The 15,398-nt window shown below is 51.1% G+C and overlaps 1 protein-coding gene across 8 annotated transcripts in view; it reads left to right on the top strand.

The window, feature by feature from the left end:
* Positions 1-15,398, top strand: part of CUX2 (cut like homeobox 2) — a 267,749-nt gene that overhangs the window by 221,652 nt on the left and 30,699 nt on the right. For 6 of the 8 annotated variants that reach the window (XM_082416721.1, XM_082416718.1, XM_082416722.1 and 3 more), the window contains 5 exons: positions 2,495-2,629; positions 5,739-5,862; positions 8,135-8,214; positions 9,116-9,182; positions 11,619-11,667. In XM_082416721.1, coding sequence (XP_082272847.1) covers positions 2,495-2,629; positions 5,739-5,862; positions 8,135-8,214; positions 9,116-9,182; positions 11,619-11,667 — 455 coding nt within the window. Of the gene's footprint in view, positions 1-2,494; positions 2,630-5,738; positions 5,863-6,351; positions 7,444-8,134; positions 8,215-9,115; positions 9,183-11,618; positions 11,668-15,398 lie in introns of those variants that run through there. The other 2 variants (XM_082416720.1, XM_082416723.1) reach the window with 2 other exon arrangements.

The raw sequence follows: 15,398 nt of genomic DNA, 5'->3' as shown, positions 1-15,398 counted from the left end.
CCTCCCTGGAACCAGAGCGAGCCCTCCATGCCGCTCTCAGCTGCAGCCTCCCGTGTTTATCTAACCTCCCTGACCCCGGCAAGCGCTTGTCGCCTTTTTCTTCCTTTCTCAAAAACCAGGACACAATAGGAAGCGTTTCCTTGAACTTATTAAAAAATCCAGACTTGTAAATTAATTTGTCCATGTTGTACAAAGGCAGTGCAGATGGACTCATTAGCATGCACACAACAAATAATTATAGATGAATTTTTAGCTGGCCTGCCTAATGCGCTTGCTGGGTTAATTATGTCAATGTATAATTACATCAGCCCGGGGAGACATAATGGCATACCCTGCTGAGCAGCCCCTGCCTAATGACGGGGCGTGGGGGAGTGCTGACAGAGGAAAGCCAGCAGCAGCGTTCCCGTGCACCTGCTTACCTCGACACAAACACCCATTGTCTGAGCCTCCCACCACCTAAACAAACAGGCGGGAGAAGAGGGATAAAATGCAGAGGTGGCCTTGTTCCAGCCAGACCTGAAGGTCCCCAAGTATAGGCTCTGCCCTGTTTCTTCCATCAGCAGATGTTTATTGGGTTGGACTGTGGGTCAGGCTTCATTCACCCACAAGGGGTCCAGTGGAGGTGCAAGAACAGATCCAGTCCCAGCCCTGCCTTGTTGTGGAGTTTGCAGTCCAGTGGGTATAATTAGGTGCACTTGCAAATCAATGAAAATTGGAAGTACAGTGAGTGCTGTGAAGGAAAGGTGCAGGCAGCTGGGAGAGCTCATACCAGAAGACCGACTGGTCAAGGAAGGCTTCCTGGAAGAATTGGCATTTGAGTTGCTAAGATGAGTAAGCATTAACTAGCTGAAAGGGATAGGGGAGGGCAGGGTGTTCCTGGCAGAGGCTCCCTCCCGTACAAAGTCTCTGGGGTGGGAAGGTGCATTTGAGGGACTGAGAGAAGAAGGCCAGTGTGGCTTGCACTCAGAAGGGCAGGAATAATAGTGAGGGCTTCCATTTGTCCTGAGCTGACCAAGTGCCAGACACCGTGTTGAGCACTTTACATGAATCTTCATCACAGGCCCACGAGGTCGGTACGTTTATGGTGAGGCACAGAGAGGTAGCGCCATTTACCAAGGTCACACAGCAATCCTAAGAAGCAAGTATGGATTAGACCAGGACCAGGGACATCTGACTCCAGGGTCCACACCAGCAGAGAGCAATGGCCAAGCAGATGCTGGTAGGAGATCCCAAAGGAGGGACCAGGAAGAGAGAGGGCTCTGGGGCATTAGAAAAAATGTGGGCCAGACCAGACCCCTTGGTCTGAAGCGAGGAGGCCCTGGCTTTCTTGGGACCCCATGAACACCTAACTACCTGCAGCTACTGGGGTCGAAATATCCACACCACTGGGACAGGAAGTCTTTGTGGCATCAGAGAAAGAGACCCAGACTTGAGTCTCTCCTCCACTCTTCAGCAAGTCACCTGGCTTCTCTGAGCAGTTTCCTCATCTGTGAAAACAAGTTAGATCCAGGCCAGCCTCCAGGGGATGCTGGGTGCATCGTGGGAACCTATTCCCAGGGACTGGCTTTGTAACGTGGAAGATGCTGCACCAACCTCCTGCCCCAGGTGGGGAGTTGCTGGAAGAAGAGGTGTTGGATTCTAGATCTGAAGGAAGAGGAAGTGCTTGCTAGGTGACAGGGTAGGAGGGGGGACAGAATTCCAGGTGGAAGGACCTGGAGTCCTCAATTTAGCTATTGGGAAATACGGAGACGTCTTATATCCAGGTGTATATCTCGCCCCCTTAAAAACTATTATTTAATCGGCCACAAGTGTCACAAACGATGGTGTGTTGGCCCAGATCCATTGAAAAGCACCCCAAGGGTTATATGTGCAAAGATGCTATTAGGGAACCTCGGGTGAAGGAAAATAGGGAGGGAGCTAGGAGAGGTGGGGAACCGGGTGGAAACATCCAGACCACATTATGGCCTAAGTAAGGAAGCACTGGGGAAGGCCACGGGCCAGTCCTCAGCCCTCAGAGCAGTTTTGTGTCCCCCAGGAGCAGGTCTGCCTCTGTCCTCGCTGCCTGCGGGCCTTGTCTGGGAAGCCCCATGAAAAGGCGAGGCTTGAACTGATGGATTTCAGAGTGTGCCTGCTAGGGTCCTTGCGAAGTGATGTTCCCTGTGGTTGGAGGTGTGCGGGACACAATCTCATGGCCGCCACAGATGGCATCTAGAATCAGGAAAATGAAGTTATTATGATAATTGTTATTATTATTCCCAGCTGGGCAGGACAGCCACACCCATGGGGATGGCACACGCTTTCCGGAGCAGGTGCCTGGAGATCTGCTCCCTCATAAAGCAGAAAGTCCACGTTGCTCCCCTAAGCCACCAGAGCGATTCCAGATGGCTCCTGTGGATGGTTCCTCCCACCCAAGCTCCCTGGCCCTGTGGCCTCAGCTGGGGCAGCCCCTGACCCCCAGGGCTCCCACCACCCCTGTCCTCCTCTCTCTGTGCAGACCCTGTGCCTGTGTTTGAGGCTTCACGCAGCCCAGACGACAGACTGCAGTCCCCCAGCTTCGACCCCAGCGGGCAGCCGCGGCGAGAGCTCCACACTTCGTGGAAGAGACACCCTGAGCTCCTCAGCCCCAAAGGTACTGATAAGGTTTTCACAGCATGTCCATAATAAACAAATGGGCTGTGGATCTTTGGCAGCCAAACCCGGCCACCCTTGCGGGGGAAGGGGGGCAGGGAACTCAACTCTATCATAATTTTAGATGTGGGATGGGTTAAGGTGCAGTTCTGCCGAGACAGACCAACCCCAAATCTCAGAGGCTTAATATATTTGAAGGGAGGGGAAGTTGCAGGGGATGCTCCACGCAGTCATTCAGGGACCCAGGCTATGGTAGTCCTGCCATCGTCAATGCTCGACATCCAGAGTCACAGTGAATGTTGACACCCAGCCAACAGGCAGAGAAAGAATGTGGAGGATCACATTGAGGTTGTGAGAGTGGCGCACATCATTTGGCCACATCCCTGCTGCAAAGGAGGCTGGAAAATGTAGTCTGGCTGTGTGCCCAGGAGGAGAGGGAAATAGGATGTAGTGAACACAGCACTTTCTCAGCCCCAAATGAGACAAGTTAAGAAACTAGCAAAGCTAAAAATAATAGTGTTTGGGTGTACATATGTTGTGATAAAAATGTTTAAAAGCAAGAGAATGGTGAACAAAATTCAGCATGGTGGTTACCTCTGGAAGGTGAGGTAGGAGGTTACCATAGGGAGGAGCAAATAGCAGGCGAAAGCCATTGGTAACCATCTAAGTTTTGGATGTTCACTGACCTGCAGGCACTGTCGTAGGCACTGGGGACACAGCCAGGAACAAAACAGACAAAAATCTCTGCTCTCATCATGCTGACCTTCTAGAGGGAGGGACTGAGTGTCAATAAATGTTAGTAAAATATATAGTATGTCAGTTGGTGAGAAAGACTTTGGGGAAAAAGTTGAGCAGAGAATTGGGGGAGTCAGGTGAAGGGATTCTTGTCTAAGGAACGAATGAGTAGGATTTACCTCAGAGGTCAGCAAGCTTTTTCTGAAAAGGGCCAGAAAGTAATTATCGCAGGTATTGCAGGTCATGTAGTTTCTGTCACAACTACTTAACTCTGGGTGAAAGCAGCCATAGATAGTATGTAAATGAGTGGGCATGGCTTTGTTTCAATAAAACTTTATTGACAAAACAGGTGGTGGGCCAGATTTAGCATGTAGTGAAGATAAAATGGGCTGAGGCCTGTCAAATGAAGGCATGACACAAAGTCGCTTCTCAGGAAGCAACCTCTCTCTCACAGTCCCCCATTTCACAACCTCCTCCCTTCTCCCTCCCCACATTACGTAGAGAGCACCTGCTGTAAGCCTGGCCCTAGGCAGGGTCTTCTGGGGAAGATTTACAGTGACTAAAATAACAGCACTTTGCCAACTCTGGTCCTGCACCTGGAATACGATTCCAGCCACGCTGACAAGCCAGGACTTGGCAGACTTGGCAGTTCTTCAGCCCCTGCTTATATGTACACACCTCTGTGAAGCCTCTGGGGTTCCCCAGCAAAATTGTCACTCCTTCCTCTGAGGTCCCTCTGAGGTTCAAACTTCCTTCTGTAAGAATAATAGTAGTTGTAGAAATTGCCTCTTGAGAGCATTTGCTCTGTGCAGTGTGCCTTTCACACAGCATCTCACTGTCTCCTGGCTTCAGTCTTCTGAGGTGTCATTGGCCTCATTTTACAGATGAGGAAACTGAGTCACAGAAGCCGCAGGTGGCCAAGTGGGGAATCAGAACAGAAGTTTTTGACCTTGGTCCTGGGCTGGGTTTCTCCTTGAGGACACTTGTTATTCTGCATCATGATGGTCAAAACTTACCTTTTTATTCACTGTTGTGGCCTAGGCACCTGGAACGTTCCCAGTACTTGTGTGCACGTGTGTGTGTGTGTGTGTGTGTGTGTATGTGTACGTGTGTGTGTGTATTATAAGCTGACTGCTGTACTAGCCTCTCGAGGGGCTCACTGTACAAACCACCCAGCTCTACACTCACCCTCCTGTGCCAGGATCACAGTAGAAACTTAAAAACTAGGAAAGCATTTAACTGAGTCACTTGGACCCAAGGTTGGGAGACCAGATTTTGGAACTCTTGAGCCACTCACCCTCAATGGCTGGCCCCTGAGCAACTCTCTCTCCATGAGTTTGGTGCCAAAGGCACACACTGATCCCCAAATGAACTGCCACGGGGCCTGTAAAGATGGACCTGACGTGGGCCCTGCCCCAGGGCACCTGCAAGTAAGGGGCGATGACTGAGCATCTGAGTAGGTGCCATCAATTTTGGGGAAGGGAAAACAGTGTGGTGGCTCCTCAGTAAGTTAAATCTGGAGTTACCCTGTGACCCAACCATTCCACTCCTAGGGATATACCCCAAAGAATTGAAAACAGGTGCTCAAACAAAACTTGTACACAAATGTTTATAGCAGCACTGTTCACAGTAGCCAAATTGTGGGAATAATCCAAATGTCCATTAATGGATGAAAGGGAAAAAACAAAATATGGTATATCCATGAAATGGAATATTATTCGGCCATAAAAAAAGAATGAAGTACTGACACATGGTCCAACCTTGATGAACCTCAAAAACATGCTAAGTGAAAGAATCGAGTCACAAAAGGATAGGTGTTATGATTCCAGTGCTATGAGATATCCAAAATACACAAATCTGTAGCAACAGAAAGCAGAACAGTGGTTGCCAGGGGCTAGGGAAGGGAGTGGGGAGTGACTGCTTAATGAGGACAGGTTTCCTTTTGGGGTGATGCCAGTGTTCTGGAATTACTGATAATGGTTGCACAGTATTTTGACTATACTACGTATCACTAAATTGTGCACTTTAAAATGGTTAAAATGGTGAATTTTGTTATGTATATTTTACCATGATTTTTTTTAATCATACAGAAGGCCAAGGAGGCAGGAACAGGTCTGAGAGGGCAAAGGAAGCCTCTGGGTTTGCTGTCTGGGGCCGGCCCGATGGCGTTTGACTTTCTTGTGTAGGCACTCGCCAAGGCTCAACCCAGCTGATCGCAGTGACAACAGGTCCTGACAGCTGCGCTCTCTCCAACGCTGAGTTTGGGAAATCGATTCTTCTCCCAGCACTGTTGATCGATCTGGTTTGCAGAAAGCAGCTTTGGCTGTCACGCCACTCTCAGCAATGGGCGGTTTTCCCTCTTCTTCTCCCTCCAGAACAGAGAGGGGGGACGTCGCCGGCTGGGCCCACGCTGACTGAGGGGAGCCGCCTCCCAGGCATTCCCAGCAAAGCCCTCCTGACAGAAACTTTGCTGCAGAGAAATGAGGCAGAGAAACAAAAGTGAGTGGGGGAAGGACAGGCAGGTCCCGCTCTCCACCTGTCTGGGAGGGGGGACCCGGAAAGTCACCCCTGCCCAGGACCCTTTGGGAATCCAGATGCAGGTTGGAGATGGAGATGCAGGCCTGGGTTCAAGCCACACGTCAGCAGCTCAGTGGCCAGCCCTGGGCAGGTCACATCACCTCACTGAGCCTCAGTTTCCCCATCTGGAAAATGGGGCTAATGGTGGTATATTGGCCAGGGTCCCCCAGAGGAAAAACCAGTAGAATTTTTTTTTTAATTAAGAGTTGTATTTTGGGACTTCCCTGGTGGTCCAGTGGTTAAGAGTCCACGCTCCCAATCCAGGGGGCCCAGGTTCGATCCCTGGTCAGGGAACTAGATCCCATATGCCGCAACTAAGAGCCCGCGTGCCACAGCAAAGACCCAACATAGCCAAATAAGTAAATATTAAGGAAAAAAAAAAGAGTTGTATTTCAAGGACTTGACTCACACGATTGAGGCTGGCAAGTCTGAATTGGTCGAGCCGGCCAGCAGGCTGGAAACTGTGAGGTGGGCGTAAGTGCTGCCATCTTGAGGCAGAATTTCTTCTTCCTCAGTTTTGTTCTTAAGACCTTCAACTGACTGAATGAAGCCCACCTGTGTTATTGCGAATATTTTCCTTTAGTTAACATCAACTTATTGTAGATGTTAACCCCCTCTACAGAATGCCTTCACAGCAGTACATGTATTAGTGTATGACTGAATAACTGGGTACTATAGCCCAGCCAAATGGACGTATAACACTGACGGTCACAGGCAGTGTCAACTCCTAGTTTGCCATAAGAATGAAATGAAATGACAGCTGTACACGCTTAGCTCAGTGCTCACAGGGAGAAGCACGTGTCAGTAAATGTTTGCCTTTACAATTGGTGCAGTGGTGATAAAATATGCATTCTTAGGGCCTTTCTAGGACAATTTTATGATGATCGTTACATTTATCCTTTCTGTCATTCACTTATTTTTTCATTCCACATATTTATGGAGCCACCTACTGTGTGCCAGCCACTGTTCTAGGGAACAGCAGTGAACAAAATGGACAAAACTCTCTACCCTCCTGGAGTTTACTTTCCAGTGAGGAAAACACAAACAAAAACGATAAATAAGTGGTGTGCTACATGATAAGCATTGTGACGACAGATAAAGCAGAAGAGGGAGAGGATAAGATGGGGGCTGAAGTTTTTAGATTTTTGATTTTTAAAATTTATTTATTTTATTTATTTATTTTTGGCTGCGCTGGGTCTTTGTTGCTGCGCGCGGGCTTTCTCTAGTTGCGGAGAGCAGGGGCTACTCTTTGTTGCGGTACGGGGGCTTCTCTTGCTGCGGAACACGGGCTCTAGGCGTGCAGGCTTCAGTAGTTGTGGCACACAGCCTCAGCAGTTGTGGCACACAGGCTTAGTTGCTCCGCAGCATGTGGGATCTTCCTGGACCAGGGCTCGAACCCATGTCCCCTGCATTGGCAGGAGGATTCTTAACCACTACGCCACCAGGGAAGTCCCCGGGGGCTGAAGTTTTAAATAGAGTGTTGGAGGAGGCCTCACTGAGAAGGTGACTAAAGCCGTAAGAAGGTGAGGGAGCCTTGCAGGTATATAGGGACAGAGGGAACAGTCAGTGCAAAGGCCCTGAGGTAGGAACGTGCCTGATGTGTGAGGGGAGTGTAGCTGGAATGGAGTGAGCGAGGGGGAGGGGGCAGAATAAGATCAAGGTAAACGGGGCTCCTTCCCTAGAGTCACTGAGCCAGCCAAGGTAAGGCTCAGGCTTTGCATAAACCCTCCCCCAGCACAGCTAGGGGTCCTCTTTCTCTGCTGGGATGCTTGCGTCACACCCAAGTTAGACCACAGTGGGCTGGTGGGGCTTCCCAAACTCCCGCCACAGAAAAGGGAAAGAAGGTGCCTCTCAAGGGGAAATAATAGTAACCAGTGATACTGAGGGAACTCTGGGTGCTGGGCACCACGTTGAACGTGCTTCACAACACTCTCTGAGGCAGACTCCATCAGAAACCCATTTTATACATGAGGAAATTGAGGCCCAGAGAGGCAAGGTCACTGGCTGCTACAGAACCTTAACTGGGCACCAGCTCTAATGGAGGCCACACAGTCAGCAAAACAGCAGGGCAGCCAAGTGCCTGAGTGTCATGTTTAAGGACTCATTAAAAAGACGGAGGTGCAGATTTTACAGGGAGTGGGAGAGGGGACAGGAAGCCAGGACGGCCCGGTCCACACACCAGGTCTTTTCACAGGGGCCTTCAGGAAGTACAGGCCTTCACTTTGGCAGCCAGACTGGGGGAAGCCGAGGAGAAGATCAAGGTCCTACATTCAGGTGTGTATCTGGCACATGTCCCCTGCCCTCGTGCAGAGCCCCAGCCAGTCAGACCAGGAGGCCCAGGGGGAGTGGGAGGGGGCAGTGACACTGAACACAGGGTCAGGTGTTCTAGAATCAGGAGGGCAAGAAAGGAGTTTGGGAAGGGAGAGGAAAGACCTACATTACCCAGCAGGGATCAGAGCCCCAGTCCCGGGGGTCATACTACTGTGGAGAGAGGGTTTGAGATAGAATTCAATCCGGGGTGGCAAATGCAGTGCCTACAGGGACCGGGCATGCAGCCAAGCTGGCTGGATTAGAGAATGCAGTAGGGAAGGGTGGGGTGTGGGTCAAACTGGAGAACCCCAGCCTGATCTAAAGAGGTGGCCACTGCTGAGCCCCAGCCAGGCACTGCCCAGTATAGCCAGTCCCTTCCATTTTGCTAGAGAAATCAGAAATCTGGAATTTTATGAGAAATCCCTCATTTATTATAACATACATGTATCTATTGACTTCGTTGCTCCTCCCCGTCCCCCTCACTTCCAGGGCTGGACCTCAGGGTGGGTGAGCTCATGGACGGATGACCCCACCCAGGTCCTGGAGTGACCTTAAAGGTGTTAGGGGACTCATACCCCAGGTCCTGGGACAGACTGCCCCCCTCCACTTACCTGGGTCCCCTGAGCTTCACAGACTCATAGAGAATCATGTCATCTGCCCTCCCCACCCTGGCCATGCCACAGCCCTCCCTTCAGCTCGAAGCCCTTCTAGGGGCAGGAAACTCACTACTTGTCACCAGTTCTGAGAGAAAAATCTTTCCTCACTACCCTAAGCTTCATTCTGCCTTCCGGGCCCCAGAGAAGGGGAGCGGGTTCCACTTCCCTGGGGGTGGAGGGCCTTACTCTGGCACTTTAATTTTTCCCAGCGTTAAAGGCCACGCAGACAGAGCTGCTGGAGCTGCGGCGGAAATACGATGAGGAGGCGGCATCCAAGTAAGTGAACGCCATGCTGAGGTGTGCCTCCTCCCTCCGACCCTCCCAGACACGCCCCCTCCCTCGGACCCTCCCAGACACGCCCCCTCCCTCGGACCCTCCCAGACAGGCCTCCTCCCTCTGACCTTCCCAGACATGCCTCCTCCCTCAGACCCTCCCTCTGATCTTCCCAGACATGCCTCCTCCCTCTGACCACCCAGACATGCCTCCTCCCTCTGACCTCCCAGACATGCCTCCTCCCTCTGACCCTCCCGGACATGCCTCCTCCCTCTGACCCTCCCTCTGACCTTCCCAGACATGCCTCCTCCCTCTGACCTCCCAGACATGCCTCCTCCCTCTGACCCTCCCAGACATGCCTCCTCCCTCTGACCACCCAGACATGCCTCCTCCCTCTGACCTCCCAGACATGCCTCCTCCCTCTGACCCTCCCAGACATGCCTCCTCCCTCTGACCTCCCAGACATGCCTCCTCCCTCTGACCCTCCCAGACATGCCTCCTCCCTCAGACCCTCCCTCTGACCACCCAGACATGCCTCCTCCCTCTGACCCTCCCAGACATGCCTCCTCCCTCTGACCCTCCCAGACATGCCTCCTCCCTCAGACCCTCCCTCTGACCTTCCCAGACATGCCTCCTCCCTCTGACCACCCAGACATGCCTCCTCCCTCTGACCCTCCCTCTGACCTCCCAGACATGCCTCCTCCCTCTGACCACCCAGACATGCCTCCTCCCTCTGACCCTCCCAGACATGCCTCCTCCCTTGGACCCTCCCAGACATGCCTCCTCCCTCTGACCCTCCCTCTGACCTTCCCAGACATGCCTCCTCCCTCTCACCCTCCCAGACATGCCTCCTCCCTCTGACCCTCCCTCTGACCTTCCCAGACATGCCTCCTCCCTCTGACCTCCCAGACATGCCTCCTCCCTCTGACCCTCCCAGACATGCCTCCTCCCTCTGACCTCCCAGACATGCCTCCTCCCTCTGACCCTCCCAGACATGCCTCCTCCCTCTGACCTTCCCAGACATGCCTCCTCCCTCTGACCTCCCAGACATGCCTCCTGCCTCTGACCCTCCCAAAGATACCTCCTCCCTCTGACCCTCCCAGACATGCCTCCTCCCTCTGACCCTCCCAGGCATGCCTCCTCCCTCTCACTCTCTAGACATGCCTCCTCTTTCTGATATTCTCTCTCTGATTCTGCCTGAGACACCCATTTAATTAAGTACTCTCTGCTCCACACCTGCATGGGCACACAGCTGTTCAGCAGTTATTTGTGGTGCCATCCGGGTTGCACAGACTATAAAGGACATTCTGGGTTTCCAGCTAAGCAGACCGCTAGTCATGGGCCTCTGCCTTGCCCCAGCCTCCAGGGGCTGTCCCCATTCCCCAGCTTCACAGTCCAACCCTCAGGGCCAAGTGTCATTATCTTAAATTACTCTGGACTCAACATTTCTTCAGGCTTTAAGATATCACTTAATCCACAAACACTTATTTAGCACCTACTGTTTACCCAGTGCTATGCTGGGTCCCTGGAGGAAACACCAGAACATTGGCCTGTCCTCAGTCAAGGAGAGGAGACAGACACTAGCTGATGTACAGGAATAAAGTCTTTCATTCACAGACACTATTGAGCACTTACTGTATGCCTGACACTGTTGTGACCACATGGTAAATGCTAAGAAGGGAAAAACCAGGAGCAGCAAGAGAGAATAACATGGAGGGGTGGGTCCTATTATCCAGGGTGGTCAGGGAGGACTTCCCCGAGGAGATGACCTTCAGAATGAGATCTCAAAGATGGGAAGAGGGCCACATGAAGAATGCTTGGAAAGGTGCTCTGGGCAGTGGGAACAGCTTATGCAAAGAAGGCCTTGAACTGGAACATGCGTGTAGCACGTGTGGCTTTTAGTCGCCAAACGTTCCCCGCAGGCCCCTTGTGGCCCCACCCCTTGCTAGGCAGAGGGGCAGCCGAGGTGGATGAGGCCTGTCCTGATCCTTTAGGCACTGGCAACCCAGGGGGGCGGGGAGGCAGCAAAATAAATGAGGGTAGTTGAGGGAGGCCTCCTAGGAGAACACTTTGCAGCTGGGTTTAAAGCTCAGGCCCTGTTCTCTTGAGGAAGGCGTCCAGGTGGAAGGCATAGCAGAGGCAAAGGCTGGGAGGTGTAGCTCTGTGGCACCTTCGGAGAGTGGACCCCTGCGGGAGATGCGAGGCCAGGCTGCCTGGAAGGGGTGCAGTGCTGAGGCCCCGTTTTCATTTCCCCCCAGCCTGGATTCTTTCCCTGCCCCCCCAGCTTGGTTTCTCTCCAGTAGGAAGGATGGAAGGCAGCCTTCTCGAGGCCTCCATTGCGAGACCCTTGGGTTGGCAGGGGCTGGGGGCTTTCAGGAATGGCGGGGGCCCTGGTGGCTGCCAGAATCCCTTCCTCAGGGCCTCGTCTTTCTGTCTCAGGGCAGATGAAGTCGGCCTGATCATGACCAACCTGGAGAAAGCTAATCAGGTGAGGAGACGTGTGCTGGGGGCTCATTCTCCCCGGGGCGGGGGTCTCGGACCAGGCGGAGAGGAGGGAGCTGAGCTCAATCAATATTAATTGAACTACATGCCATGCTGAGTGCTGGGGCTGGGAGCTGTCTGGGACCCAGCCCCTGAGTTCCCAGAGGAAGGAGGGCGGGGTACAGACAGAACACTCAGAAATAGGGTGATGCAGGCAGCAACGGTTGGGGAAGGGGCACCAGACCCAGACTCAGGGGTCAGGGAAGACATCCCACAGGAAGGGTCATGGAGCTGAGACCTGCCCTGGTAAAGGCCAGGAAGCAGCCTGCAGAGCATGACAAGTGCCCTTCCCTGTGGGAGGAAGGCAGAGCAGTGACCAGAGATCCCAGGCCCATCCCCAGGCTAAGCTGGAACATGGGTTTCTCTCAACCAGACCGAGTGAGGAGCTATGTTCCATAGAGCCGGGGGCGGTGACGAGGGACAAGCCCGGGGCTGCTTCTCTCCCTCCATCCCCACCTGAGGTCTCCACCAGCCTCCTTACTCGATCACCAGGCAGGCACTGTGTGGACCCCAGCCTTCCCCGGGGGCCCCATATCCTAGTCCCAGCCCAGGTCCTTGTAAGTCCTTCAGCCTCTCCGAGTCTCAGTTTTCACATGTATATACGGGGTTCCCGCGTCCTGCCTTCTTCTGGCTTCAGATGTGTTGCTATCTGTGGGACAAAGTTGGGCAGGACTTTGAAAGGAGGTAAGATGTGGCCATTAGGGTCCGGTCTGGAGTCCTGCGGGCCTACTGCATCTCTCCCCGGTCCCCTGCAACACCAGCAGCCAGGGGCATGGCCAGGAGGGGTCAGCAGTGTGACAGGGCAAGTGGTCATTTCCCTGGGGGTGGTTGAGGGAGGCCTCCTAGGAGGACACTTTGCAGCTGGGTTCTAAAGCCCAGGCGCTGTTCTCTTGAGGAATGGCGTTCCAGGCAGAGGGCACAGCAGAGGCAAAGGCCCGGACGCATGGCTGTGCCAGCCTAAGGACAGGGTGCCCCCTCCTGCAGAGGAAGGTTGGAAAAGAATAACGTTTTTTAGGTTAATTTTTTGAATAGGTAATCCATTTACTTAGTTCAAAACTGAAAAAGGTACATTAGGGCATAGCCGGGAAACTCCATCTCCCCTCCCTGAACTTGCCCCCAGTTCCCCTCTCCCTAGCAACCTCTGTTACGGTGTCTGGGGTCTCCTCCCAGAGATCCCTTCACAAGCCCATGAATATCTACTTTTACCCCTTTCTAAAACAAAAATGAGGGACTTCCCTGGCAGTCCAGTGGTTAAGACTCCACGCTTCCAATGCAGGGGGCCCAGGTTCAATCCCTGGTTGGGGAACTAAGATCCCACATGCAGCGTGACCAAAAATAAATAAATAAAAGAAAGAAATCATCACAGCCTTGGTATGCATATCCTTAAGAGAATATTTAGCATCTTTAAAAAAAATAATAGTTATTAATACTATGTACACCCTCCTGAACCTTACTTTTTCTGTGTATGTGTCTTAGAGCTTGTTCCATATCTGTATATAAAGCAGTTCCTTCTGTTTCACAGCTGCGTCGTATTGCACTACATGGACGCACCATCATCTAACCCAGGGGAAGGCAAACTTTCTATAAAGGACCAGAGAGTAAATATTTTTGGCCTTGCAAGTCGCTGTCACAACTATTCAACTTTGCAGTGGTAGAGTGAAGCATAGACGATACGGAAACGAATGGGCATGGCTGTGTGCCAGTAAAACTTTATTTACATAAACAGGCAATAGGTTGCAGTTTGCCAACCTCTGGTCTAACTCATACCCTATTGATGAATGTTTATGGTATTTCCAGTATTTTACCATCATCCTCCATACTGCAGTGAATAACCGTCTACAGATATCATTTCATACATACCCAAGCCACTGTATAGGGCAGATTCCTAGAAGGGGAACCGTTGGGTGAAAGAGCTGTGTGTTTATAATTTGGCAAATGTGACCAAACTGCCTTCCATGGGGTTGTGCCAGTTCACACTCCCTCCAGCAAGGTCTGAGAGGCCCGTTTCCCGATAGCCTCACCAGCACGGTGTGTCGTCAAACTTTTGGATCTCTGCCAATCAAATAGGCTTAAGAAGAGCGATCTTAGAGTAGTTTGAATAGGAAGCATTTTTAATAATGTTTATTTTTTCCTGAGTATAAAACTAAAACCTGCTCATTGTAGAGTATTGAGAAAAAAGTAAATGTCATCATATTAGTCTTTAATATCTGTATCTATTAATACTATCCTAAATGTGAACAAGAGGATTCTGGAGCAGAGCAGATCATTATTACTTGTATAGTAAAAACCATGCCAGTTTGCCCCAGTTCTTCCCCTGGGGTGACAAGACGAGAACCAGATATCCTCCTACATGCACCAGGGTTTGTGCTGTAGGCAAGGAACCACCCAAATATGAATCTGGGTGGTTGTATAGTAGAGGGACCTTCTGAGAAAGGGAGAGAAATCTACTCCCAAGTATCATGATGAACAGAAGGGCCAGGAGCCTGGGTTTCTAGCATTTGGAATATAAATACTTCTCTCCAGGGGAAGATAAGACTAGTAGCTTTAAACCCAGCTTTACAACCCAGGGGGTGTCTCCACGGTCTGGGTCTCATCCCCCCTTGAAATGTCAACAGACATCTCCCAGGAGGTGAATCTTTCTGGAGTTCTCACTAGCTAATCAGTCATGTATTAACTCCAAGGCTTGTCTTTTAGCCCAGATCCCAAGTTTCAGTCACATTTGCTCAGAATGCCCTTTGTGGAAACATAAAAATGTTTTCTCTACAACCCCACACGCCCAAAACCTTTCCCAAAACAAAACTGACTCCTAACTCGAACCATTCCTGGAACAAGGCAGGATACCAATAAACAAACAAATCAGTTAAAACATAAATCAATGAAATGTGCGCGTATAGTGGGCACAGCATCCTGATTGCTAAGGTCAGTGTGTAAGTTAAACTTAATCGCTATGACCTGCATCACCAGCTGGGGGTCAGGATACAACTGCAACTCTTTTAATTTTCCATAGTTCAAGATCCCATACACCCTGTTGTTGTTAATAAAGTAAACCAGTTATTGACACATTTGTATGTGTCAGGCATCAAGATGAGATACCTAATGAGCTGTATTTTACCGAATCACTTACTTGCAGAACAACCCTATGAGATAGTTGCTCTTATAATCCCCATTTTACAGACAGGGAAACTGAAGCCAGGGATATGAAGTTTCTTGCCCAAGGTCATACAACCAGAAAGAGAGACAAAGTACAGATTTCTCTCCAGGCCACAAGTCTACATTGTTAACATTTGGATGCTTCCTTCCAGGCTTTTTTCTTAGAAATTTTTGAAAAGTTAAGATTCAGTTTAGTAAACTGTGGCATTCTGATTTTAGATGTATTTCAACACTCCTCTACAGTTTCATTGCCCCCATTCCACAAAAGGAAAACTAAGACTCAGAGAGGGGAAGTAACTTGCCCAGGGGCCTGCAACAGCTTGTAGCCACCTCTGCAGACACCATATGGCACAGGAGCTGGGGACAAACTCTGGCCTTTTGACTAGCCAGGCCTGAAGTTTACTTGGCAGACAGAAGTGGCCTGGGAACGTGTGAAAACTTGCCAGTTCCATCAATACAGCATCTCCCTTCCTGCCCTAGTGAAGAGGGAATGTTCTAGCTCCTCTTGGATACACACCAGGGAAACCA

Source organism: Balaenoptera physalus (assembly GCF_965194825.1).
Source record: "Balaenoptera physalus genome assembly, chromosome: 12".
In the NCBI taxonomy this organism is placed as follows: Eukaryota; Metazoa; Chordata; class Mammalia; order Artiodactyla; family Balaenopteridae; genus Balaenoptera; species Balaenoptera physalus.
The sequence above is the reverse complement of the archived record's forward strand: the minus strand, read 5'-3'. Positions and strand labels throughout refer to the sequence as shown.